This window comes from Urocitellus parryii, chromosome 13 (assembly GCF_045843805.1).
Source record: "Urocitellus parryii isolate mUroPar1 chromosome 13, mUroPar1.hap1, whole genome shotgun sequence".
NCBI lineage: Eukaryota > Metazoa > Chordata > Mammalia > Rodentia > Sciuridae > Urocitellus > Urocitellus parryii.
The window spans coordinates 23,905,335-23,931,392 of NC_135543.1; the positions used below are offsets into that span (position 1 = coordinate 23,905,335).

At 45.6% G+C, this 26,058-nt stretch overlaps 1 protein-coding gene across 1 annotated transcript in view; it reads left to right on the top strand.

Annotated features, from left to right (window-relative positions):
* Myo5b (myosin VB) overlaps positions 1 to 26,058 on the top strand; it is a 194,518-nt gene that overhangs the window by 42,460 nt on the left and 126,000 nt on the right. Inside the window, exons 5-8 of the mRNA XM_077792393.1 lie at positions 6,962 to 7,118; positions 14,730 to 14,873; positions 16,304 to 16,385; positions 22,483 to 22,590. Coding sequence (XP_077648519.1) covers positions 6,962 to 7,118; positions 14,730 to 14,873; positions 16,304 to 16,385; positions 22,483 to 22,590 — 491 coding nt within the window. The remainder of the gene's footprint in view (positions 1 to 6,961; positions 7,119 to 14,729; positions 14,874 to 16,303; positions 16,386 to 22,482; positions 22,591 to 26,058) is intronic.

Sequence of the window (26,058 nt, forward strand, 5' to 3'; positions counted from 1 at the left end):
ACTCCTGCTTATCTGCCTGGAAGGAGTGGGCTAGCGCAGCCCCCTGGGGCTCTTTCCACGATGCCATCACATCTGAGATGGAGACAGCCCTTGCAGGGAATAATAAGTAAACGGAAAAGGCAGATTGATTTTTTTTTTTTCTGTTGCCTATATCATGCTACACCTAGGAGGTTTATAAACAGAGCTTAGTGTACTCCAAGGGTCACTGTGAAACTCAAGTGGGAAAATGATATTTGATTATTAAATGTGCTAAGTACTTATCTCTCTCACTGTCAAAGGTTCATTTTTATCTTGCCAAGTAGACACAGAGCTCTGCTGAACAGCAGTGAAGTGGCTTTCATTAACGTTTATGGCATCCTTCCTGATGGCTTGTGTTGACTTCTGGGCTGTGCCTGAGTGAAGTCCTGCTCTGGGAATGGAGAGAGTGGCAGTGAAGGATATCGGTGTCTGAGGGCCAAGGGACTCTGGCGTGCCCATCTGCTGCCCTCACACCTGGAACCTAAGCCCTGCGGGAGCCCTTCATTGTGGTGCCCAGAATGTAGCCCCTTCCCACATCCAGGCCTGGCTGCCTTGTTGGAAGGCTTCTTGGAATCTCCCCGGGAGCCTTCAGACCCAGCCCCTTCTCGCAGCACGAGTGTCTTCATGGTGCTTCTGACCTTGGGAGGAAGCCCTTGAGTGTTAGTCACATACTTCCAATTCTGTTTCAAGCCCCAAATCTGCCTCACTTTAACTTTTAATCTCAACTTACCTACTGTATACCCTCCCCAAATAATCAGATTTCTCTTTAATTCAAGTCTTCCTATCTCATACTTTCCCAAATCTGGCTTCTCACTATCAGGTTTTTGATTGTGTTTTGTATTGATATAATTTTGTATCTTAATGTTTAGTTTTTGCTTAATTTATAAAAACAGTATGAAACTGTACATAGAGTGGTCATCTGGAAGTTAGCATTGCTCCCAAGTTTCACTGTAGCTATGTTTCCCTACTCTATTTCCTACTTACTAACGCTGTCCATGGTGCTGACATAGATGACGTTGTTGAACAGAAAAGCTTAATTCAAATTTCTATTTATTCTCTAGCATAGTTTTGTTTTTACTTTTTACTGTAGTAGATGATGTGTTTCAGTGATGGTGTAGCCAATAAGGGAGTAGAACAGACATGGGGGGTGGGTTGATTATCCCTTAGTGAACAGAGTGTACATTCTACTGACACACCCAAAATTCAGGCCATCTGTCACTACAGGAGGAAGCAATAGAAGGGCTAAGTGATGTGTTCAGAGATGGGGTTTCCTTGCTGCACCTTGGCAGACCCGGCTTCCCTCCTTCCTGTTTGTAATTGTGTTGTCAGGGTCCTAAACAGGTAGTGCTTTTGCTCTTCATCCCTCAGAGTTTCCAATTCGGGGAAAGAGTTGTGCTTTTCTGAGCCTCGGCGGGGGGGCTCCTCCGCTCCCTGTGGGTGAAACATGAAAAGACTAAACATAGGGCAGGAACCACCAAGTTTGGTTTTCTTATGCAGATACTTGTATAATGCTCAAGGGGGCTGCAGACACTATGCCGCTGCACGTGACAGTTCTTGCTAACACAGCCCAGGAGCTGGCCTGCTCATCCAAGTCCTTACATCTGAGATTGGCCATCAGGAGACTTATGTTCATTGTTGGAGACCAGGGTATTGGGGGTGGGCAGGAGGTAGATGAGTAAAACAATAAGCTGTGGAGGTGGGGTGTGCATGGAAGGGCTTCTGCAGAGTGATGCTTGAGTGTGATGTTGACCCTGCTTCATATTTAATGCTGCATCAGAGCTAAATTTGTTATGGGGCATTTGAGACTTCTCTATTATACAAAACAAAGGATGTAGTGGTAACACAGCAGTTGTGGAAAGTCGTACAAAGAATTGGAAACCTGTGTCAAAGTTTGCGCTCAAGGTCTCACCAGCTGGGGATTTCTGGGTATGTAACTTGGCCTTGCCAAACTTGTTTAAAGCAAGAAGGCTGACACCCAGGGATTTTGTGAACCATAAGCAAGAGTACATGGCTAAGACTTTTGTAAACCATTTAAGCATGATGTAAATAGGTGGTTAATTAATTATATTAAAAAGGAGTTATCCTTGAGCTGCCATAAAGCAGAATGATTGAATACCAGGCATTAAGAGCCATGAGATCAAAGAAGGAAAAATCAGTTTGAGCTGGAAGAGCTTTAGGCTGCCACAAAGTTCGAGAGAATAAAGAAGCCCATGTGGCTCGGATATAATCAAGAGTGGCAGGTGGTGAAGCTGGCAGGAGGTGCTGGGCCTCGAACACAGTAGAGCGTGGCTCTTATTCAGAGGAATCCCCTTGAAAGGCTTAAAGCAAGGGGAGATAGAGCCAGTATTCCTTTTCAGAAAGTCATATGAGATATTAGGGGAGGCTGGAAAGCTTTTGTGTAATGTGTGTCAGAGATGATGATGGCTTGGACTGAAAGTGCAGAGAATAGAGCAGATTGTATCCTGGAGATGAATTCAAGGCAGAGGAAGGAATCTCTGCTGACCCCAGGTTTCTGGCTGGAGCAGATAAGTAGAGGCTAGGGGTGATTAATTGGAGAGGGCCCTGGGCCAGGAAGGGCTAGATAGGTTTTGGTGTCAGGAGCCCTGCCCTCATGGAGCCTTGGCTTTAATGAGCAGCTGTCAGAACATGGTTGGGAGGATAGGGGGTGCATATGTCTTCAGAAGGGATCACCTGACCTTGCCGGTCACTGCCCAGATAGTGCTGGGAACTCAGATCTTTGGGACAAAATCTGGGCTGCTTCCCCAGTTCTGAGGTAACTTGAGCCAGGTTTCCCTTTGGTGTCTGTACACAATGCTGGTTGGAGACTGCAGGTGACAAATGAATCTGCAGAGAGCCCAAGCAAGGTGACACTTCAGCAGTGGTTCTTGAAACACTGCTCCAGAGTGGCTCCCTGGTGATCGGCACACACTCCATTGGGTAGGGAGAACTCAATTCCCTTTACAGCCACCTGCACCACTCTCGTTGCCTGGGGGTCCCAATAGAAGTGATGAGGGGAGGTTCGTCCTGCTCATGAACTTGAAATGCTGTAGTGGTTTGGGAAACTTTTGTAGAAAAAAAAAAAGTGGCTTAGAAGCCATTAAATCTCAACTCTGGAATACTGAGGGGTTATGATGTGAGCTGGGGGAGAGTGGTATGTATATGTGCATGCATGTGCACACTTGCCGTTTTACCTGGAACCTGAGGAATGGCTGAGCCCCTTTGGAGTCCTGTGCTCTTGTCTAAGTACAGGCTTTCAAGGGTGTACTTATGTTGGGGTGTTTCCTGAAGATGGCCAGAATGTGAGCAATAACAGGGCACTAAATTCCTTGACTGTGATTTGCTTTATTACAGAAAGGGAATATCTTTGGGCTCCAGAAAGGATTTACTGAAAAGCATATTGGCCCAGGTTGCCAACTAAGTCATCTCTGTAATTGGACTCAATGGAGGGAGCCACACTTTGGAAGGACATGGGGTAGGAGTCCATACTTTTACCAATGTTCCCTACTACCAGTCCTGGATACTTGAAATTTGGGACAAGGAGATTTTCATTACCTTTGTTTTCTGTTGGTCTCCAAGAGACCCTTGACTGAAATTCGAAGTCATGACTCCGTGCTTTAGAAGTGAAAAGACAAAGGACCAGAAAAAGGAAGTGACTGACGGTCATATCACGGTAAAGCCACCATGGAGACCAACAGTGTGGGATGAAATGTCAGTGTCTTAAAAGTGGCACAGAACAAGTGACGTGAGACTCTAGGAGATGGAGAAATAATTGCCTTCTGGGATGCCAAGGCAGGGAGTTAAGACTGACTTCCTGACGTAGGTAGAACATCAGTAGAAGGGGGTATGTTGAAGGTGGCCTTGGGATACCATAAACAGCAGTGCTGGGAATGTGTGCCATCTTCAGGGATTTGTGTAGCCCTATGTGGCTGAACCATAAACCATCTTAGAGGAGGTGTGGAGAGCTTCCCATACAGTCTTGTGCAGATAGATGTATGAGACGCGAAGTTTGCTTTATAATGCAGTTAAGTGATTTACAGAGTCTGTCGATGGCAGAATGAGGACTTCAGGCATATCACTTTGCCCCATATCTGTTAAGGGCTTCAGTGTTGTGCATTGTAGAAGGGTTCAAATGCTCAGCTAAGGAGTTTGGACTTGATTTGATAAGCAATGAATTGCTGTTTAGCTTTCTTGAAAGGAAAAAATTTAATTAGAGCTGCACTTTAGAAATCTAATCTGGCAGATGTATTAGGATGAATTGGAGATCCCTTTACCAAATCAAGAGCTTGGGCTTTGGGGATTCAAATCCCAAGAGATTACACTGAGATTATCTGGAGGTCAAATAAGTTACTACTTTTTCCAAAGTCAGATGGCTAATCACAGTGCAACTGAAATTGAAATTCAAGTCTGTCATTAATGCCTGTATTGTGGATTCTAGTTGTCTAATAATGTTGTCTAATAATTCTAGTTGTCTAATAATTCTAGTTGTCTAATGGAAGGAAAGATAATGTGTTGAATGAGATTGAGAGTGCTGTTCAATGTTGTCTCTTAGGTGCTGTGATGCAATAGTGTACACGTACCAAATGTGCACCTGGCCCTGCAGTAGGTTAGGAATGTGGGTACTGTGTGCACAGGTGCATAGAGTTAAATAAGACATCAATTTCCCCAAACATTTTACATCAGTCTCAATTAGGGAAATTTTGAAAGGCACTCACTGGTGTAAGAGGTGAATTTATCTGACTCTAGCTTTCATGTTAGTATCAACTCTAATATCCATCAAATTAGGAGCTAGCACTCATGGTCATTTCCTATACTTGTTCCTCCAAAGAGCCTCAAATGTAGTATACCACATTGGGGGCATTTATAATTCCTGATACTGTCTCTACCACGAACCTGCTCATCCTGCTATTCTTGTCGGATTGCTGCTTTTAATTCTTTCTTCTAACCTCTCCACACTTGTCTCATAAACTGGCTACTTAGCCTTAAATGGCATGCCTGTTCCTAAAACTTTCCTACCTCTTGTCTGAGTCACTCTTTCCTGAGCAGTGCAGGGCTGTAAGTGAAGTAGACGAGGGTCACTGGTTCTTACCTTCTCAAGTACATTAGTTTTCTGGGTCACCTTGCAGTCCAGTTTGCCATGGACTTCCCATCTCCCTGCCTGCTGATGGGCTTCCTCCCCTGTCATCCACATGTTGGTTCTTGTTGAGGATGCTGGATAGTATGTCCCTCTCCATTCTGTGTGGTTCTTTGCTGAGGACTAAGACTAAGTTGAATCCTGCACTCATCCACTTACTTGAAGTCACGCACACAGAGGCTGGCTGCTACAGTCCAGTTCTCCTTGATGCCAACATACAGGGAGCTTTTGCAATGATATTACACCTTTCAGTGTAAAGATGTCACAGGACACAGAGACAGATGCTCTGAGGATAACAACAGTATACTGGAACTACAAGAGGATCTCCAAAAGCCACCGTAATTCCATCTCCCATGACTTGATAGGAGTCTAAGTTGCCAAGTCATTGGTTGGATAGTGAGTTTGAAAGATGCATTTTTTTCAGCTTCATCTTAAGTGTCTTTTGGCCACTGAGAGCACTCGGGTCCCTCCCCATTGCTCACAACTTGTGTGAGCTGAGACTGTATAGCACCTTGATGTCCTTGAAGAGTGGCTCACAGATGAGGTCTCTTCAGCCTGGCCCTCACAGTGACTCCCCTGGTGTTCCCACACTTCTTGTTAAGTTGTGCATTCCATGTGGTTCTCTTCTGTCCATCTAGTCTATCTCAAACTAGATTCCTTTCTGTCATCACATCACTTTTCTGGTTTCTTGGCTGTTGGCCTAGTTCAGGAGAGATGCCAGTGTTCATTCACATGTGTTGGTAAGCTTCAGCCTCCCTGTGTTGATAGCCAGCAAGAAGGTGCTAGGCCACCTGTGGTGACTACTGGGTTCTTCTTTGGCCCACTCTGCCTAGGAAGTCACAGGAGCTGGCACCAGGAATCCTGAGTTCTATACCCATTTTCACTTAGAAAAGAGGTTTACAATCAGCAAAGCCCCAAGTGGCTTGCAGCCCAGCGGTTCACATTGAGGATGAGCCTTGTGCTGGGCACTGTTGCTAGTGCTGGGCGTTGGAGTGCTTGCCCTTGTGGTGGGTTTGGGAACTGGAGGAGTGGTTGAGTCCAGCCCTTACAGCAACTCATTTTCCCAAATCTGTGGCACCAGTGTTCTTGCTGTCTGCTTTTAAAGTCATGTTCCTCAGAGACCTGATAGATTAATGTCCATTACTTGTCTGTCTTCCTACTGTTTTAAGGGGATAAAGGTAGATGCATTTTTTTTTTATCCTACATAGGATATCTTGTTTTTGCGTTCCATTTAGTCTGCCCTGAATTCCCACATACTGCAATTGATAGCTCTTCTATCTAATTTCTGGGAAACGTGAGGCAAGATGAGGCTGTGGCTACTAGCATGCACTTTGTGATACAGCTGTAGGAGCTGAAATGTTCAAATCCGTGCCTGTCAGCATGCTAGGCTCAATGTAAGAGAAAAAAGATCCTTATTCTCAAAGATACTAGAACTTGCACAGTGGCACAGGGTGGGCATGTTGGAGAAACAAAGTTGAAAGTGTATCTGTAAATCCTTGGGGTGTATGTAAGAGGGAGGGAGGGGTGCTGCGCCCAGGATCCTGGAGAGTGTCTGGCCTCCTCTGCCTTCTTGTGGGTGGTAAAGGCAGTCATGTGCATTTGTAAACCCCGTTCAGAATGGCTGGCTGCTTCCCGCTTTCGGATCTTCCGCAGGCCTGTTGATGGAGAGCAGGTTATTTTTACACTGTCATTTCACATTCATCCTTAAAGTGGGAGCCATGCCGCAGGTTCAGCCCTTTGTCAGACAGAGTCCCTGAAAGGCAGCAGAGCCTTTCCTTGGCCAATGACTGACCAGAGCTGCTTCCCTTCCAGAGATGAGAAGAACCAATCCATCATAGTCAGTGGGGAGTCGGGAGCTGGGAAGACGGTGTCGGCCAAGTATGCCATGCGCTACTTTGCCACGGTCGGTGGCTCAGCCAGTGAAACCAACATCGAGGAGAAGGTCCTGGCGTCCAGTCCCATCATGGAGGTAAAGCCTTCCTGGCTGGAGTTACTATGCTGGTAGCAGGACTGGGGGGGCTTGAGTTGGGGGTGATAATCGTAAGAATCCTTGAAGGGCCTTATGTAGGCAGCATCCTCGCCTCTTCCTGAGAGGCCCACTTTGGAGGAAGAAACCCTGGAAGTGGCTGTGAAGCACAGATGGGAGAATATTCTCACTTGGTTGTGTCCCTCGGGTCCCCAGCATTGGGTGGCACATTCTCCGCATCCCTGGACTCTGCTGCATATTATAGCAATGATCCTTTTGCCATCTATTGCCATCTCTGCTGCTGGCCCCTTTCCTGGTGCCATCACATGTCAAAAAAACTACTCCACTGAAACTACTAGATGATCTGAAAGGCCCACTGACTCGGGAGGGTGTGTTTTGGGGGGAGGGGGGGCGGGAATCTAGGGTAGAATATTCTTTCCCCAAAGTATTTGAGCATTTTATCTTTGGGGGTGGGGGAGGGCATTTCTGCTGAAGATCCTCAGGAAACGGTTGCCGCAATGGCAGGAACTGGTCAGAGCAGGTCCTGTCTGTCTTTGTTCGCTGCCTAAGTCACCAGGACTTCATGAGAAGGGCCTGGGCTGGGAGGGCTCAGAGCAGATGATAAAAGTGCAGGGCCAGGAACATTTCCTAAAGGTTCACTCCTGCTGTAAATAATTGTGTTTTAGGGTCAGAAAACCATCTTTTTTTTCTTTCCCCCTTTATAAGGACTTAATTCTGACAGTAGAAGTAAAGGGTTTCATAGTCCCTGGGCCAGTTTTGAGGCCCTGCCTTTGAGGCCAAGGCTCTTTGTTATCTGGGCCATGGTCTGGTTAGGAGTGGACCTTCTGCTGGTCCTGGGCAGCCTTTTCTGTTTTATTAGGAAGAAATTCATTTGAGAACTAGAAGTGCCAAAATAGCTTCAAGTTTGCCTGAGAAGCCCCAAGCCCTGTTGATGAAGATGAAGTCGCTTTCAGATTATTCTGGAGCAAGATCTTGCCTGGACCTTTCCTGGTCCCCTCTCTCTCTCCTCCTCCCTTTACCAAGTGAATGAGAATATTCTGAATCTTAATCCATAGAAGTTTAGTGGTTACCCAGGCAAAATCTCCTGCCTTCAGAGTTGTATTGTCAAAGCACCTTCCTGAACCTTCCTTAATGATAGGATACTACTTGTTCTTTAAGAATTCAACAAAAGTAAGTTTAAGTACTATATAAACTGGAAATGATCAATATAGTTGAAGATGCTTTTTTTTTTTTTTAATCAGACATGTGAAAATGGAAACTCCTATTTGTTACAATTCTTAAACTGGAGGATGCATAAGAATTGCTGCGAGGCTTATTAAAGCTCAGGTTGCTGAACCCAACACATCAAGTTTGATTCTGAAGGGCTGGGGAGGGGCTCGGCGATCATTTGCATTTCTCACAAGTTCATAGGTGATACTCAAGCAGATGGTTTGGGTATCACATTGTAGAACCACTGACCTACTAAAATATTGTGAAGGGATCCCTGGAAAATGGGAATGAGTTAAAAATCCCCTGTAATACTCCAGCCTGCTAGGAATCATCCAGTGTTTGGGCATTTATCCTTCCAGCCTTCTTACTGAATGTTATAGTGTAAGCCTTGTCCCCATATCGTTAGACTGCATGAAGTCTTATTGGCTGTCAAAATGGATTAACTAATAGCTTTTCCATAGTTTAACTCCCTATTGTCTGATACTTAGTTGGTAGCCTGTTCACTGAGTGCTTATTCTAAGCTCCAAGGTCAGGGCCTGGCCACAGCCACAATTCTGAAGGCATTTGTGAATCATGGACTTGGCCTCCCTGAGATCAGATCTCTTTGTAAGGCAACTAAGACAGCACTCTATAGTAATCATTGTGTATAAGCTCAAATAAGAGAAAGTTTTTGTTGTTGTTGTTTTGTCCTGGAGTTTTAAAATTCACTTTATCTTTTAGGCAGTAAGATTGCAGAGACAGACCACTTTTAAAGATAGAAGTAATAGTAATGCTGGGCAAAATGGAAGGGAAGAAATCTTCAATGCCTGGTGACTGAACAATTGCTAGTCATGCTGGGAAATTAGTAATCACAATATTGTATTACTGAACAAAACACAATGTTCAAAAAACTTATTGTGGTAAAATAACAAATTTCCATTCTTCTTCCAGTCCCTGATAACCTGTCTCCAACTTTGGGTCCCTGTAAATTTGACTATTCTAGAGACCTCACACAAATGGAACCATGTAATGTTAGTCCTTTTGTGTGTGGCTCATTTCACTTAGCACAATGTTTTCAAGGTTCATCTGTGGTCTACCATTTATCGGTATTCTTTTTTATTGCTGAATGATACTTCATTGAATGGACATCACATTTATCCTTTCCTCTCCTGATGGACCTTTGCATTGTTCCTGCCTTTTGGCTGTTGTGAACAATGCTGCTCTAGGTAGACTTGGGTATGCAAATATCTGTTCTGAAACTCTACTTGGGGAATAATTTTAAAATACCAGTGGTCAGAAATATCTCAAGTTTGCAGTATTCCATTTCGGCCTGAGTAGGTTGGTTGGGGGAAGCAGAGGGCTTTGGCATGGGAGAAAATGGAAGAGCCACTTGTGCACCCCCAATGCACAAGATGTGGTACATTTGCTGTGATTGAAGGTGTATATACGAGAACCAGCCTAGTCTTTATACCATCATGTAAATACATAAAACAGTGGTTCATTAATTTTTTTTTCCATGTCCAAACTGGTACTTTGGAAATGACTTGGGTAAATCCTGAGGGCTCTTTACACCAGATGTAGAATTTTGCCATCATGGAGACTGTCCCTTGAGCTGTTACTCACTGAAATCTTTGAGAGATAGTTTGGACTGGACATGAAGAGGAAGATGTATAGCTGGTAAGAACCCTGAGTGGAATTAAGTGTGCCCAGGCAGTGAACTGAGTTTTGCATTGCCGAAGTCTGCAAACATAACTTTTTAGAAGATCTGAGTCGAGCCTGTCCTTGGATCAGGAAGCCACATCAGCTGTAGCTCCTCGGAGGGTTGTAACCACCACAGGCATGTCTTAATCAGGGACAGCTGATTACTCTGCCCCTGTTCCAGGGAAGGGTGACACCTCCCCCACGAAGTAATCAGTTGTGGTTATGTCATCGTCTCCTTGCTTCTACAGCAGCCCAGGAACTGCAGAGGTCTCCTGGGGGTGGGGGGGGGGGAGGAGAGCTGAGGGCAGAATTCCCAGTGGGCCAGCTAAGTGGCAGCTGTTGGAATTAAGGTTGCTGGAGGACGGATTGGGATTGGCTGGGACAGATTGGGATGATTTATTGTCAGCACTGGTGCTCTCTGACCCCATTCTGTTTAAAGGCTTGTCAGCCTCCCAGGAGTAATTTGTTCACAAGTCTGCACTGATTGAAAGAGTATTGCTAATCAAGAGACTATAGGAGCAGGGACAGAACCCACATCTAGGATAGAGGGTCACATGGCTTTTTAGGATGACAGCAGTCTGTAGGCATGTAATTCCAACAGCCACAGAGAAATCCCCTTGCAGATGAAAGGGACCAAGAGGATAGTGAACAAAAATGATAAAAACGAAGACCAGATAAACTTTCAAGGTTTTTTTTTTTTCCTTTTAAAAAGAAAGCCTGCAGCTATTAGCCCATTCATATAAGAGCCTGGCCCCTGTGTACCTTACCCGTCTCACTCCTCTAATGTTCTCCATGCATCTGCAAACTCTAGCCCCTCTACATCTGTCCACTTTCACCCTGTCCCTTTGTCCATGCTATTTGCAGAAACAGAACTCTGTCTCTTCCCTGCTGATAGAATTCTATTCCAAGATTCACTTCAATTTTTTTTTCCTGTTCCACTGGGCATGGCTAACTGCTCCATTGTTTCCCTAGTACTTGATATGTCTCTTGATTGTACAATTCAATTATATTGAAATCATTTCAGTCCATTTGTGTTTTACTATGTATTTGAGTGTACATACGCAATAGTTTTTTGATGCTATGTAAATGGTATCCTATTTTATCAACTGTTTCGCAACTTGTGCCTTCGTCAACATCGTTTATCCATGAACTGTGTGCTGTAGTTTATTTAACAGCCTTATAGTGTCTCTTGATATGACTCTGCCACATTTGTTTTCACCTGGTGGACATTAAGGTTGCATTTTTTATTGTTAAATAGCATAACACACTTGTATGCCCATTTGATAATTTGTCTAGGGGTTATCTAAACATAGAATTGCTGGATTGTCACATGCTTCTATGGGCCCTTTTAGTAGATGGACCAAGTTATCTTTCAGAATGATGGTTCTAGTTCTCAAATCCACCAAGTCACTTTGTGAAACAGCCTAGTGAGGGAAGAAGACAGATCTTTGGGCAGTGATCTTTAGATCCTGGGTGAGGTTTTCCTAAGTTGTTGCAAGGAATGATCTCAGACATAGTGAGATTTACTTACTGCCTTTTTTACAAATTAAGATGTTTGAACTTTTTTGAAACTAAATGTTTGAAGTTGGAACTTGTTGAAACTGGGTTATCCTTTAGAGTTTTCCACAAACTGGTCTTTGTTGATTGCATCCTCATAATTGTTCCACATGTTCCTTTGTCCCCTGTGTTTCCTGTAAAAGCGTAGTAAAATTTAGATGTGTTGATTTTTTTTCTTTTTTTTAAATAAGAAACCTTACTCAGTCTTGTGGGCCCCCGCTAAGGGCTTCCGTCAGCAGTCATTGGTTATGCCTAGATCTATTAATTCATTACATTGTAAGATGGTGATATTCTTACAGTTATTCTTTCTGCATTTGTTAGCTGGAACAAACCTATAAAAGGAGATTCCCCTTACCAACCATTTAGTTACCCTGAGACGCAGGTTACATAGGACAGCTAAAGCAGATAGATGTTCAATTCCTTATTGACTAATTTGAGAGTAATGAATCCATAACTCCCAGCATCGTCTAATAAGTACTTATGTATTTACTTTTGATGCAACACAGCCATTTGAGCTGTGAGAAGTTGCCCATGTGCATGGCTGCTTCCTGAGTGGTGGAGAGCTGGGTGACAATATGGAGAACTGTGACTTCACATAGAAGGAACACGGACTTCAGACCTGGGCATGTCTGAGCTAATGTCTTGGCATGGCCATTTTGCAGCCATGCAAACTTTGACACATTCCTTGACCTTCCTGAAATTTTTTTCTCCCCGAGTGAGGTGAAAGGTTATAATGCCTATCTCATAGGGTTTGTGTCAGAATTAAATAAGGCATCCAACCCAAGGACTAGCTCATGTTGGACGCCTGGGAATGCTTTTATCAATATTTTGGGGAATGTAGCTTGCCTTTCCAACATCCAAATGAAACTGGCTTGCTTAAATGTAACAGCCATTGTCCGTGAGTCCTGAAGGGTCTGACCTCTGGAGGGGAAGTGGGCACTCTGAGATCTCTGCTGAGGTGGTGAGGTTGATGGGTGCTAAGGGCACAAATGCCTGTCTCCTTTGGTTGGCTTACAAGATTACAGACATGAAGTTTACTATATAAACTCAGAAGCATCTTTGGGGGTCTCCTGTCTGCCTCATGAGGTCTAGCTGTCCCTGGACCTTGGGTCCAGTAAAGAGATGCCTTACAAAGTCATTCAGCACACAGGGTTGTACTTAACCCCACTTCCCTGCAGGGGAAGTGTATATGTGGAGTGTAGGCTGCATTACATACTTTAAACCCTAACAGAAAAACTATATTCACAACCTAAACTGGAAGTTGTAGGATTCTAAAATGGCAGGTGGCCAGAAAAGACGTAGAGTCCAAAATTCTCATTTCAAAATAGAAAAACCAAAGTTCATTTATAGTTTCATTCACTCAAATGTTTGAGTGCCTACCACATGCAGGTGCTAGAGAACCCTGCTGAAGCAGGATGGGTAGGGCATGGGCGAGGGAGGGAAAGGGGACATGCAGGGCCTGGGAGAGCATGTGGCAGGAGGCCCTCCCTAGCCTGTGGGGTCTGGGAAGTCCTGCCCGTCATAAGGTTGAGACTTGAGGGAAGAGGAGGAGCCAGGTAGGTGCAGGGAGCTCTGGGAAGAAAGCTGCCAGCAGAGGGGACTGTGTGTGAGAAACTTGGGTGAGGGCAGAGCGCTCGTGGGTGTCACTGAGAAAGGAGGCATTCGGGACTGTTAGGTGAGGACTCTGGCAAGGCTGGGTGGATCCAGCCTGGCACATGAGTCGGGATGAGGACTGAAGACTGTTTCAGGGTAGAAGAGGCCGTTGAAGCATTTCACACAGGAAATACAACCAGGTTCACATTTCAGGAGGATGGCCCTGGCAGTCAAGTGGAGAATTGGCAGCAGGATGCAGGAGCAGGGAGACCTGTTGAGAGAACACTGACATTGTCCAAGAAAGAGACAATGGTGATGTGGGCCTTGGCAGTGGACAGAAGCAGGAAGAGATGCTCCACCATTTGTGAGAGCACATTGGAGGTAATTAGGGCAGGAGGGTAGGCAGAGCAGTTCAGGCCTGGCCCGGCCCAGGCTGAGCTGCTTCCCTAGGGAGTCATGTGACTCAGCTGAGGCACAGTCAGCTATGCTCACCTACAGGTAGGAATGGCAATAGTTTTCCTCCTGGAGGTTTGGTGGGGTATTTTTATTTTATTTTTTATCAGTATTAGTTGAGGTCAACTTCTTGACCTCTGAAGCGCTAGCTTCTAGCTGTTTGCTAGCCTTGTAAATGCATGCCAGCTGAGCATTATGGGCTTGGGGCTGTCAGGAGACGATGGTAGTTCTGTTGCTTCAATTCAGCTAGGTCCAGGTGGAAGGTGGGTTGGGGTTTTAGCTTCTCTTTCTATGTCTTTATGCCTCATTGTTCCTAGATTGCTAAAAAGCTAGTGGGTATTTCTAAAGATGGTGTTTTTTTTTTTTTAAACTGTAGGAATGTAAACATATGAAAGGGATTAAAATGCTAACATCTTTTTTTACAAATACATTAGTAGTGGGATGTTTTATGGAAAGCTTATACTGATGAGACCAGTCGTGTAGCTACTGATTTTAAAAGTCATCCAGTGTTTTGAATGTCCCTGCTACTGCATAAGAAGTGATACCGAGATGGTGATTTCCTGATTGGTCCTAGTAATGAGGTGTGCCAATTGGTCCATTCCTAGGAAGTACCACTTGTCGGTTGGGAATAACAACTACTTGGAGATCTGATCAAAGTGGATGAAGCCTGGGAAGGTTCGTTTCTCACAGAAAGTTCAGAGCTAATGGGCACTACCATTGGTTTAGTGGCTAAAGGATGTCAGCTGAGATCTGACTCTAGGCCTTTCCTGGCTCTAGGTCCCATGATGAATGCTTTAGCTTTAGCCATTGCATGTGTACTTTAGGCTGGGAGGAGGAGGAAGATAGGGACAATGGGGTGCACCTCCCCGCTGGTTAATCTCCTATAAAGAGCTCACTAATAAACTCATGACTCTCACTGGCCATCCTTAGGAGTGAAGGAGGCTGGAAATGAAATTTAAGTCAAACGTAATTTTTAACTTGGTTCCTTGTCATTGCAAAAGTTGAGGGAGGGAAAGGAGACAACCTGCTACAAACATCCAGCCTGAAATGAGGAAAGACTTCATTTTTTTGCACAACCCCTTTGTTCTTTGTCGATTCCAGGCCATCGGGAATGCCAAAACCACTCGGAATGACAACAGCAGCCGCTTTGGAAAGTACATTCAGATCGGCTTTGACAAAAGGTACCACATCATTGGGGCCAACATGAGGACCTACCTGTTGGAGAAGTCCAGAGTTGTCTTTCAGGTGAGTGAGGGACTGGGGCCTGTTGTATTTTTGCCCCTCATCTGATGCTGCCTGCCCCACTCCCCGTGCCCAAAGAGCAGCTCATCTTTTGAGCCTGGATTTGGATGTACTTGGTCTTCTGCTTTCCTTTTGTTGATGGTATTCATTTCAAATGAAACAGGAATTTGGCCTCAAAGTCCTTTACCTTGCATTGCTTTTTGATTCAACCAACCAACTGAGGGCCTCTAATGTGTCAGACCTGTGCTAGACCCCAAAGATGCAATCGAGAATAAAATCTGTTTCCTTGTGGATTTTCACAGTCTAATGATCAGGGACTATCATATGTACAGTCTGTGATTTGAGCTTTCACATGAACCTTAGTAGGTTGAAAGTGTATCCGTTTTCACATTTGGCTCCTTGGTTTACTTTTCAGTAAGTGAGTGGAGTTCTCACTTCTTCCCAGGCTTGATTGGTCTCAGCTTACCTTCCATTTTCTCCTGCCAACAGGGCCGTGCCTCTAGGCGACTGCCCTCCCCTGGCAGCACACGGTTCAGCTCACAACCTCATCCACAGCCCTCTTGTAGCAACCTTTTGTCCTCATCATTGAACCAAAGTGACAGTGCATGTCCTGAGGCTGGCATGCTGCTCCCCTGGGTGAAGTGGCTTCCTGGTGCTCACATTTTGGCTACCTTCAGAGGAGACATTGGAAGGCTTCGGAATCCGATCCCTTCAGCTGCTTGTCTTAGATAGCTCCGTGCTGATTCTTAGCAAACACCTAATGAATTCAAACAAGCTCTCCCCTCCCCTTTTTGCCTGGCTGTTCTTGGTACCTCTTGGTTGGTTTCCCAGCCCCACATTCTCGCTTCTGTAGTGCAGGGGCTGGCCTCTTCTGGGTACAGTCCAGGGTGTTCTGCGGCCTCTCCCTGGCACCCCTTCCTGAGCTTTCCTTTTTCTCACCACCAATTTCTCACTTGGCCAATTTAAGCCATTCTGGCTTCAAGTGTCCACCAGAAGTCCCTTCCTAGTTGTGGACCTTTCCTGACTGCTCTGACTCAGTGGGCCAGCACAGCTTTCACTTAGCTCCAAGCTTCTCAGAGGAGAAAGTTCACAGCAAGGAAATTATAAGCCCTGGAGCATTAGTCAAGCAGCACAGAAGAATACATACCTGCTGATTGACTGACTCTCCATTTGTGGAATAACAATGATGTCTTATACAGAAGGAAAAAGAAAATGCAGGCTTTTGTGTAAGTCAAGAGGTAAAATTCGTCAGTTTAGGAGAACCCATAGCACATGGAAAATCTGGCAGTGGGAATTGAAGGTGGCAGGGCTATGGAAACACGGAAGGTGGTGGGTTCAGTTTCCCCCCCACCTGGAACATCTGGGCTCGGAATAGACGAGAGGGTGATCTTGGAGTCTTTGCCTTAAAACTCATTCACCTTTTCCTCCTCCAGGCAGATGATGAGAGGAATTACCACATCTTCTACCAGCTCTGTGCTGCCGCCAGTCTTCCAGAATTTAAAGAGCTTGCACTAAGTAAGTCAGCAGGTGTATGCTGTGCTCAGGTGGGCGACAACCACTGGAACAACTTAGAGGCTCTGCGGGTGCCTGGGTGCTCTGCTCAGAGTCCTCTGATACAGGTTCCTGTCTGAGCTCTGTCCTGAGACACAGTTGTTTGTTCTTTGTCGATTCCAGGCCATCGGGAATGCCAAAACCACTTGGAATGACTCCCTTACACCTCTCAGAACCTCCCCACCCAATTAGTAAAATAGGATTAACTGTATCCAGTCTGTCTTCAACAGAAATTGGGTGAAGGAATAGGAGGCAGGGTTGGAAGCATGTTTTGCATGGCATGAAAAACTGTCCATGTGTCATTATTTTGAAATGTGTTTTTACTCTAGGCATCATGAGATATGTGTGCCTTCCATAAAGATGTAGATTTGGATGATGCATGTCATTCGCTCAGGGCTAACATGTTTTAGGATTAAGTTTTAGGATTGAGACAGAGGGAAGGGTGAGGGTGGGCACACCTATGATCCCAGCTACTGGGGAGGCTGAGGCAAGAGGATCCCGATTCTGATGCTAGCCTGGGCAACTTAGACATTATCTCAAGATTAAAAACACAAAGGGCTGGGGGTGCAGCTCGGGGGTAGCTTGCCTAGCACACTTGAGGTCTTGGGTTTAATCCCCAGTATTGCTAGGGGATGGGGAGTGAGAAAAAGACAATGGGAATGGCTCTAGTCATAAGGCAGAGGCATGGATATTGCCACAGATGATTGGGGGGTGCTCAGATGAGTGAGACAGTGCTGCCACGCGGTCTGATCCCATTCAAGCAGGCCTGGAAGCTTCTGGAACACCTGCATTGGAGCACTGGAGGGAAATGGAGCGACCAACAAAAGTTACCGCTCTACTGGAGCCAATGCACGAGTCCCCAAATGTCACCATCAGATGGATGGGTCCATCCTTGGCTTCCACTGATGAACGTATTAGCAAGTCTCATTTGCTTTGAGGTGGCTGACGTGGAGCTAGGAGTAGTGGAGGTGTTTTAGTTATATTTCCCCCTGCTGGGCTAAAAAGACCTGAGAAGCACAATTACAGAGGAGAAATCTTTATTTGGGCCTCACAGTTTCAGAGGTCTCTATCCATAAACAGGCTCCATTCCTTGGAGCTCAGGGTGAGGCTGAACATCATGGAGGAAGTGTGGCAGAGGGAAGCAGCTCACATGATAATGAGGAAGCAGACACTCCACTTGCTAGATACAAATATATACCCCAAAGCTGTGCCCCCAATTCCCACCTCCTCCAGACACACCCTATCTGCCTTCAGTTAATCTCTATCGGGATTAATTCACTGATTGGGTGAAGACTCACATCCCAATCATTTCTCCTCCAAACCTTGCATTCTCACAAGTGAGCTTTAGGAGGACACCTCACATCCAAACCATAACAGGTGGGTAGGCTTTAGTTCTTGATTCTGTACCACATACCATCTCTCCTTGGACCTAGAGCCTCTATTTGAATCCTGTGGTCTGGGGAGCATTGTGTACATGGGATATTGATAATGTAGCTGTGTCCTTGGAACCCATGTGTGGGATAAGGGCGGGCCCAGGGCTCAGCAGTATCCTGTCCCTGGCCTGGTGTCTGTACTTTAGGAGCTTGTGGGGAAAGTGAAGCACTATCGGATGATGTGAAGAGCTGGGTATCTAGGAAGAGGCTGGTTGGTCTCCACAGCTGTGAGAACAAGACTAATGAGACTTTGTAATCTCTGATCCCAATATAAGCTATCCTAAGGATCTAGCACCAGACATACCTGTGCTCCCAGTCGCTAAAATCTATACAAAGGCTCCAATATCAGTTTGCTCTCTTAACTCTGCTTCTCAAATTCTTGTAGTATTTGATGCATATGCGTCATGCAACTTAGCATCCATTCATCAAACTACTCGGGCCATGTTAGATGCTGGTGACATAATATTAAACAGTTGTGGGTCCTGCTTTCACTTAGCTTGTCAACCTCAGTACTGGGTGGTGAGGGCTATGCTGCAGGAAACGTAGCTGGGGCAGGCCAAGTTTACCTGTGAAGCCATGTTTTTAGTCAGAACCTAGAGAGGAAGCTGTGGTTTGTCCTTTAATTTGTCCTTCAGGACCTTGAAGCCAGCACCTTCTCTCATCCTCTGGTTTGTCCTTTAATTCTTCATAAGTTTGATTCTCCCGGGGACATTATCACCTGTCTGAGGACAAGGAGAGGACATTGCCTTTCAAGCAGGGTGGTGCTGAGCAGTCCTTGTATGAGCACTGCCCTGACCTGCCACCTTTAGGCTCTGATGTCAGCTCAGTCACAAGTGGCCAGGTAGGCATTCACACTGTGGCTATTGCCATCATCTTTTCCTTCCCGAAATGGGGCAAGAGCCCAGAAGAGCTTTCAAGGCCGTTCTGCAAGACATGAGATATATTTTCCCCTCTGATCAATTTTACAACGAACAAATACTGACATGATCCACTTGACAGTATTGGGGCCATTTTGGTCACAAATGTAACTTGAATAGGAAAGAAATCATCCTAAAAGAAAAAATTTCACTTACATGATTTGTAATTGAGCTTAAAATGGCTTTTCCTTGTGTATCTGTGCAATGTGCAGATTCCTGGGGTTCCTAGCTGAGACACTTGAAAACTGCCCAGTCTCTTGCATCATGGAGTGAAATGAAGAGGCTTTGGTGTGAGTTAGGCTTACAGATCTCTTGGAAGATTTTTTTAGAAGTACAATGATAGTGAATAACTAGTGAATAAATGACAGTAAATCTCGTACAGGTGTAAAGGACCCATTTTCCCTTGTGTTCATCCTTCAGATGTTTAAGGAATAATTTCCTTTTCTTGGTTACTTCTGTAAGTGTACTGATGCAGTTTTATTAATAACGTCTTCAGCCTTGCACAGGTCAAAATCTTGCATCCCATTTGCAGTGCAAGCTGGTGGCCTTGGCCTTGAAAGGCTTGATTAATTTCTACTCTGTGGTCTGCCCACTACCTGGTCCAACATCTGCATATTGATAATTTGTGGTGTGTTTCTCCTTGGTGATTCTTCTTAAAGAGACCAGAGGATGAGAGAAGGTGCTGGCTTCAGGGTCCTGAAAGGAGAGCCAAGATCCAGGCAGGCTGGGAAGACTCCTTTTGTTTGGATGGTTCTTATCGAGAGGCTCTGGAACATGATCTTCAGAGGCTACTACAGACCTTAAAGCTGAGAGAGGAGACAGTCACTCTGTTCGGATTCAGAGAATGCATGCAGGTAGTCCCTGCAGCTGTAAGCCTAACTCTGAATAAGTTACGCAGCTGGGCCGGAGTTTGGGAACCAGGAGCTGGCAGGACCCATGGGTGTTCTGTCTTAGAACATCAGGCAGCAAGGCCCTGGGTGTTGACAATGAAGAGTCTTGGGAAAAGGTGCTGAAAATGCATTCTCTCGAATACGAAAGTGGAGTTGGGTGACTATGTTCCGCTGACACTTGATAATGACCGCTTTAATCAGTGGTTTTGTTGCTGTGACCAAAAGACCCAGTAAGAGCAACTGGGAGGAGGAAAAGCTTATTTTGGCTCGGTTTTCAGCAATTCAGTCCCTGGTCAGCCAATTCCATAACTGTGGGCCCAAGATGAGGCAGAACTTCATGGCTGAAGGGTGTTTGGGAGGAAAGCAGCTAAGGATAGGCCACCAGGAAACGGCTCCACTCATGACAAAACATAAACCCGTAAGATATATCCCCAGTGACCCATGTCCAGCCATGCCCTACCTGCCTCCAGTTACTGCCCAGTTAATCCATGGCAGTAGATTAACCCTCTGATTAGGTTGTGCCTCTCATAATCAAATCATTTCACCGCTGAACATTCTTGCTTTGTCTCCTAGGAGCTCTTGAAGCTTACCTCATAGCTAAACCAAACAATGAGTTAGGTTGTGTTCACGACAATCATAGAATGCCAAAGATATGATCATTTCTTTTTTTTTTTTTAATCTTTACTTTTTAGTTTTAGGTAGACACAATCTTTATGTGGTGCTGAGGATCAAACCCAGTGCTTTATGCATGCTAGGTGAGCATTCTACCATTGAGCCACAACCCCAGTCCAGAAAAATGATCATTTCTATAATCGGGTAATCAGTTAATGGGCTCCCAGGCCCGGACAATCTCTGGAGAGTGTGTGCAGCCCTTAAAGCCCTATGTTCTTCAGTTTGCTTATCTGCAGTGGTGGGAGTTAAAGTGGTTTTCAGGTAGGCCCTGCAGAAATCATCAGATGAAACATCTTGAAGAGTAAATACAAAGAGGAAGAAAGAATTGATTTAGAAAGCCTTGGATTGGAAACTGTGCCATGCCAGAGCTCCCAGAGTGGTTAGCTATGAAAAAGAACTACGCTGTCTTCAGCAAAGAGAATTCTTAAAAATTCACTTCTCCTGAAGCTGTGAGTGAGGAAGAGTTGTTATTCTTCCTCCTCCAGTTCAAACGCCTTGGACTGAATCATCAGTGTGTGAAGTTACTCCTCCAGAAAGCTCTCCTGCCACACCACTGCAACTCTGTTCATCCCTGTAGGCAGTGGAGCTTGATGGTTACAGCTCAGGTTGTGTTGTCAAACTGGGGTTTAGGGCTGAGTTCTGCTCTCTAGCTGGGGTTGGCAGTGCTTGCTTAATGGACCAAAGGAGTTTTTAAAGTTTATTGTGGCTTGGAACAGAGGGTGCTCTCTAGGAACATGAGGGATTGGGGTGAAACAAGAAAGGTAGGTGGGGACCACTGACAGCATGGACAGAAGGAAGAGTTGATCAGGGACAGGAAACTGAGGTCAGGAGTTGGGAACAGTAGGCTGTAGCCATGTCTTGGAAGGTCTGAGAGAAGGTTCTAGGCTGATAATTTTTGCTATTGACCTCTAAGGGGCTTCAAACAGGGGAGCAGTGTGACTGAAATTACCAGCATTTTGGAGGTATGTTTGGAAGGACATGAGCAGAAGCAAGGAGTTGGGTTTAGAGTCTTTTGCAACAGTCCCCAGACAACAGATGCTGAAGGTCAGACCCAGGGCAATGGCAGTCTGCAGAGAGGAAAATTCTGTAGAAGTTCTTAGGAGATAAATCAGAAGGACGAGGTGTTGGAGGAGGACTGGGAGCTGCTGTGAAGCTGCGGCTAAGCACGCTCAGCTGATGTGCATTCAACCGTGCATGCTTGGGTCAAGGGAAAAGAATTGAACTGGGGTTTTCAGGGAGGAGGAAAACCAGCCCATGTACAGACTGGACATCCTGTCAGAACCAAACATTATGTACTCAGAACGTGAAGTACCAGGCAGAGTGACACCACACGGAGTACTTTGTGAAAGACAAGTGATTTTTAGAGGGTAAATTTGATAGCAGGCAATTGTTACTCTAAATGACTTCCGTGGCCGTGGCCCTTATTTAAGCTGCATTTACCATCCTACTTGTAGTGCAGGTCCTACCCGAGGCTTGTTGCATTTTTGCCTCCCGATAAGCTTGGCTGAGACTCGGAAGACAACACGGATCACTCTTTACCAGCTGTGCCAGGGCTTCCTCAGAGGCCTGACACAGCGTTAAGCTGGGGAATGAGAACAGACCCCTGAGGATCTCGGCCTGCGCTTGCTCAAGTGCCTGAACAGCTCAAGTGTGCCCCAACCTTGCCCCACAAATGAACAGGAAAACCAGGTCACCTGAGGCACATCACAGCCCCTCATGTTAAATGAAGTGTTCAAGCAAAGATTATCTAGAGTCATGGAAGTCTGTGATCTAGGAGGTGATTCTAACTGTGCGTTTTACTTACTTATTTTGGGTCTGTCTTAAAAATAAATCTGGGCAGGATCCCATTAAGCTGAACTTTGCATAATCTATTTATCTTCTGTATTAACATGTTTTTCCCACACCAGTTTTATATAAATACGGTAGCGCATTCTGGCAGAGTAATGTAATTCTTGTGTATTATTCAGTTTTCTCAGATTTGCCATTATGGATGAAGAATACTTTAAAGGGTTTCACAACTGGCTGGAACGAAAATTTGGTCTGGAATAGCATGCTTGGGAAATAGAACTCCTTGTGGGTCATGACCTGTGGGTGACACAGGGTGAAGGGTCTCTGCAGTGTGTGACACTTGACTTCCTTGCCTTCACAGCATGTGCAGAGGACTTTTTCTATACATCCCAGGGAGGAGACACGGCCATCGAGGGTGTAGATGATGCAGAGGACTTTGAGAAGACTCGGCAAGCCTTCACACTTCTTGGTAAGGAGCTTCCAGTGTGAGAAATGGGCCTGGAGGGTGATCATATGGAGGGATGGCACCATGGTGTCCACATGCCTTGCCAGTCTTCACGAGCTAACACGGGGGAAGGCTTCATGCCCTTGGTAAATGACACCTCGCCCTTTTTCATCCCAACCCTTGGGCTCCAAAGCTTAAAATTATTGGCTCATCTCTAAAACAAAACCAAAAAAACGGAGCTGGACAGGTGGGCACGGTGGTGCATGCCTATAATCCCATTTCCTTGGGAGGCAGAATGATTACAAGACCAAGGCCAGCAATTTAACAGAACCCTCAGCAACCTAGCAAGTATACCCCTTGTCTTAAAAAGAACTAGGATATACTCAGTGCTAAGGCACTGAGGGTTCAGTCCCCAGTACTAAAAGAAGAAAAGGTTTTGAGCCAGGTGCAGTGGCACCCATGTGTAATTCTAGCTAGTCAGGAAGATGAGGTAGGATCACTAGCTCAAGGCTAACCTGGGTAACATATAGAGACCCTGTCTCAAAAATTAAATGGGGTGGGGATGTAGCTCAGTGGTAGACTGCCCCTGTGGGCAATCACCCTATCCCCCCCCCCCCAAGAGAAAAGAGAAAAAGCAAGGTTTTGAAAGTCTCTTCCAGGCACTATGATCTATCCTGCTTCACTCACTGGGCCATTGACACCAACAAAGGAAAGCTCAGTGTAGCCGTGCCTTCTGTGCAGTGTCTGGGTTCAGAGGTGGTGTGTTCCAGCAGGAAGAACACTGGGCCAAATTACCTGTGTGCCACAGTCATGGAATCGGAGCTGGAAGCAAACTGTAAAAGCCTGGAAGCTCTGTCCCACCTGCAGTGTTGGTTTTGTTACCTGTTTCCATGGAGACTTTAGCAGTGGGATTCTCAAGGCAAGAAGTTCTGTCTGTCCTTTAGGGACAGAAGGGGACGGTAGAGCCAGAAGAGGTTGCAGCTCCACTCTTTGAAGAGAAGAGCCCCCAGGTAGCAAGGTGGAAGGTGAGCCTTTCTTAATTGGGAAATGGACATGCTCAGTTCCTGGGACCTGCAGCCGCGAAAAGGGAAGCCTGAGAATTCCGCCCTAAACCAGCAAGTGACTCAGCATGGCCCCATGTCCTTCCAGCCCCTTCCTTGATAGAGAATTCAGCTTCTGAGCCTCGTGACTAACTCAGTGCAGTCTGTTGTGTTCTGTGGTGGTTGTCAGGGAAGTTTTATCCAGTAGCAAAACAAGGCATGGCCTCATCCCTATGTAGGGAGGAAACCAGGCCCTTGTGGGCTGAAATCCCCATGTCGGACACATCTCGGTATAACTGGCCCATATAGTTCATGGGTACAAGGACAAACCTTACCACATAGATAGAAACCACACTGGTTATTCCAACGGAGAAAAATGAATGTGAATATTTGTTGACTAGAGCCTCAGAGCGTTAATAACTATGAAGAGATAAAAGGGGACTTTAAGGGTCCAGAAGTAGTAGGTACAGAGGCTATGGATAGGGCAAGGAGAGGCATCCAGTGTGGGAATTACTGAGTAGAGGAGCCCTGAGCCTTGGTCGAGCTTTAGATGACATCTAAGATGGTGGTGAAGAAACTTGCCCGAGGGTGGAGGCCAGCAGTCTGCACAAGCCAGGTGTACTGGTCCTGGAGTGGGCTGGGGCCTGGCCTACTGAGGAGCTTCTGATGCAGGCTTGAATATTGAGGGAGGCACAGTGGGAGCTCAGCAGGGAGGTTGCCAGGTACCCAGATGACAGTCATAACTAGGGAGGACCAGAAAGGGGGAGGGAGATGCCTCCCTGCTGCATGGCCTCATGGATCACCGCGGTGCCCTCTGTGGAGCAAGCCTGGCCTTCCTCCAGCAGGCCCAGGATGGCAGCCCCAGTGTCAGCAGGGCAAGGAGGGAGGATGGGAAGCTGAGAGGTCATATTGAAAGGCACCCACTACTGCCACAGCATCACATGTCTTATTCTCTAGGGCTGGGGGGTTTGGAGGACACTTGACCTTGATGTGAAACAGGATTTATTTTTTTGTGTTGAGGGCAGAACTTGGCACTCGGGGCCTTGCCTGTGCTGGGCAGTGCTGTGCCACTGAGTTACACTTCCAGCCCAAGCAGGCTGCATTCTGCCAGCTGGACAGACAGGAGAAGGCCTCTGGCAATTGGTCCTCTGTAGTGCGAATGCCAGCAGTGGACAGGAGCTGGTAGGAGGGGGTGAGTCCCTCCAGGGCTCTAAGATGGATACTTCAATCTCAAAGCAGATAGTGCTTGTGAAATTATTTTCATAAGAGTATTAAATCATACTCTAAAAATGTGTCTATCCCCCACCTTTTTAATTCCAGAGGTTGGCACGCTTCTTCTTATGAAAAAGCCAGGTGGTTTTTGTTATACCTCCTTATCTTTGCTGTGGTAACACAGAAACAGACACAGATAAAATGTGAATGGGTGTGGCTGTGTTCCAATAGAACTTTATAAAAAGAGACCATGGGCCACAGCTTCTCACAGTGAGGTTCTGCTTATTCAGAGTACCCCATATTAAGAAGAGACTTTCTTGTCTCTCCGCTTTGCCTAGTTCAAGTTTGGGTTGTCCACTTCACAGATTATGTGGGAGAATTTGTAATTGTAGCTTGACATGGCTGTGTATCCTGTTTATATAGGTATTACTGACTTCGTTTTTTAAGCTTAAGTATTGCCTGAAGATAAGTAGCTGCAGCTAGGGAGGCATGTGGGGCAATAACTATTACTTCCTAAACCCAGTGGTAGTTTTACAGATATCTTCATTATATCTTTCTATTGCCTTTCCTTATAAGTCTGAAATATATTGTAATTTAAGGAGATATGATAATGGCTTCAAGCTAAACATAAATTTTAAGAGATTATCCATGCCTTTGACAATTCACTTGGGTAAATAACAAATTTGACAGTCCTCTCGGCTGCCACAATTGTTCTGGGCTAGGTGTGCATGTCTGTCACTGAGGGCATACGTAGCAGGGAGAGCAACCACCCCCATCTGGGCTGGCCGTGAGCCAGCTGGCTGGGCAGCCCCTGGAACAGCCACCTTAGGGACTGTTTCTACTTTTCTTTCCCCATTGGCACAGCGGATGTGTCACAGATGTTTGCAGGATATTACGTTGAGGGAGAAATGACTGCAGATAAATGACCATTCTTATTAAACTCATAAAAAATGTCCATAAGGTGCTTGGTTGAAATGAAGTCCAAAATGAGTCTGTGTGATTGCTGCCTCTCGTACGCTCTTGGAGAAGTAAAAATAGTGGCATGACCCATCTGGTCTACTTGGGACAATCGAAGTTGAATATTTTTCCTTTCAGTCCAGCAGCCCTTTTGCCCTCTGCGCTGTTATTGTGAGTGGTAATTACATGATGCACAGCCTGGATCATTTTAGGAGTCATTGGCCCAGGATGGAAAAATCAACCCTTTTTTTTTTTTTTTTTTTTTTTTTTTTTTAAGTCCTTA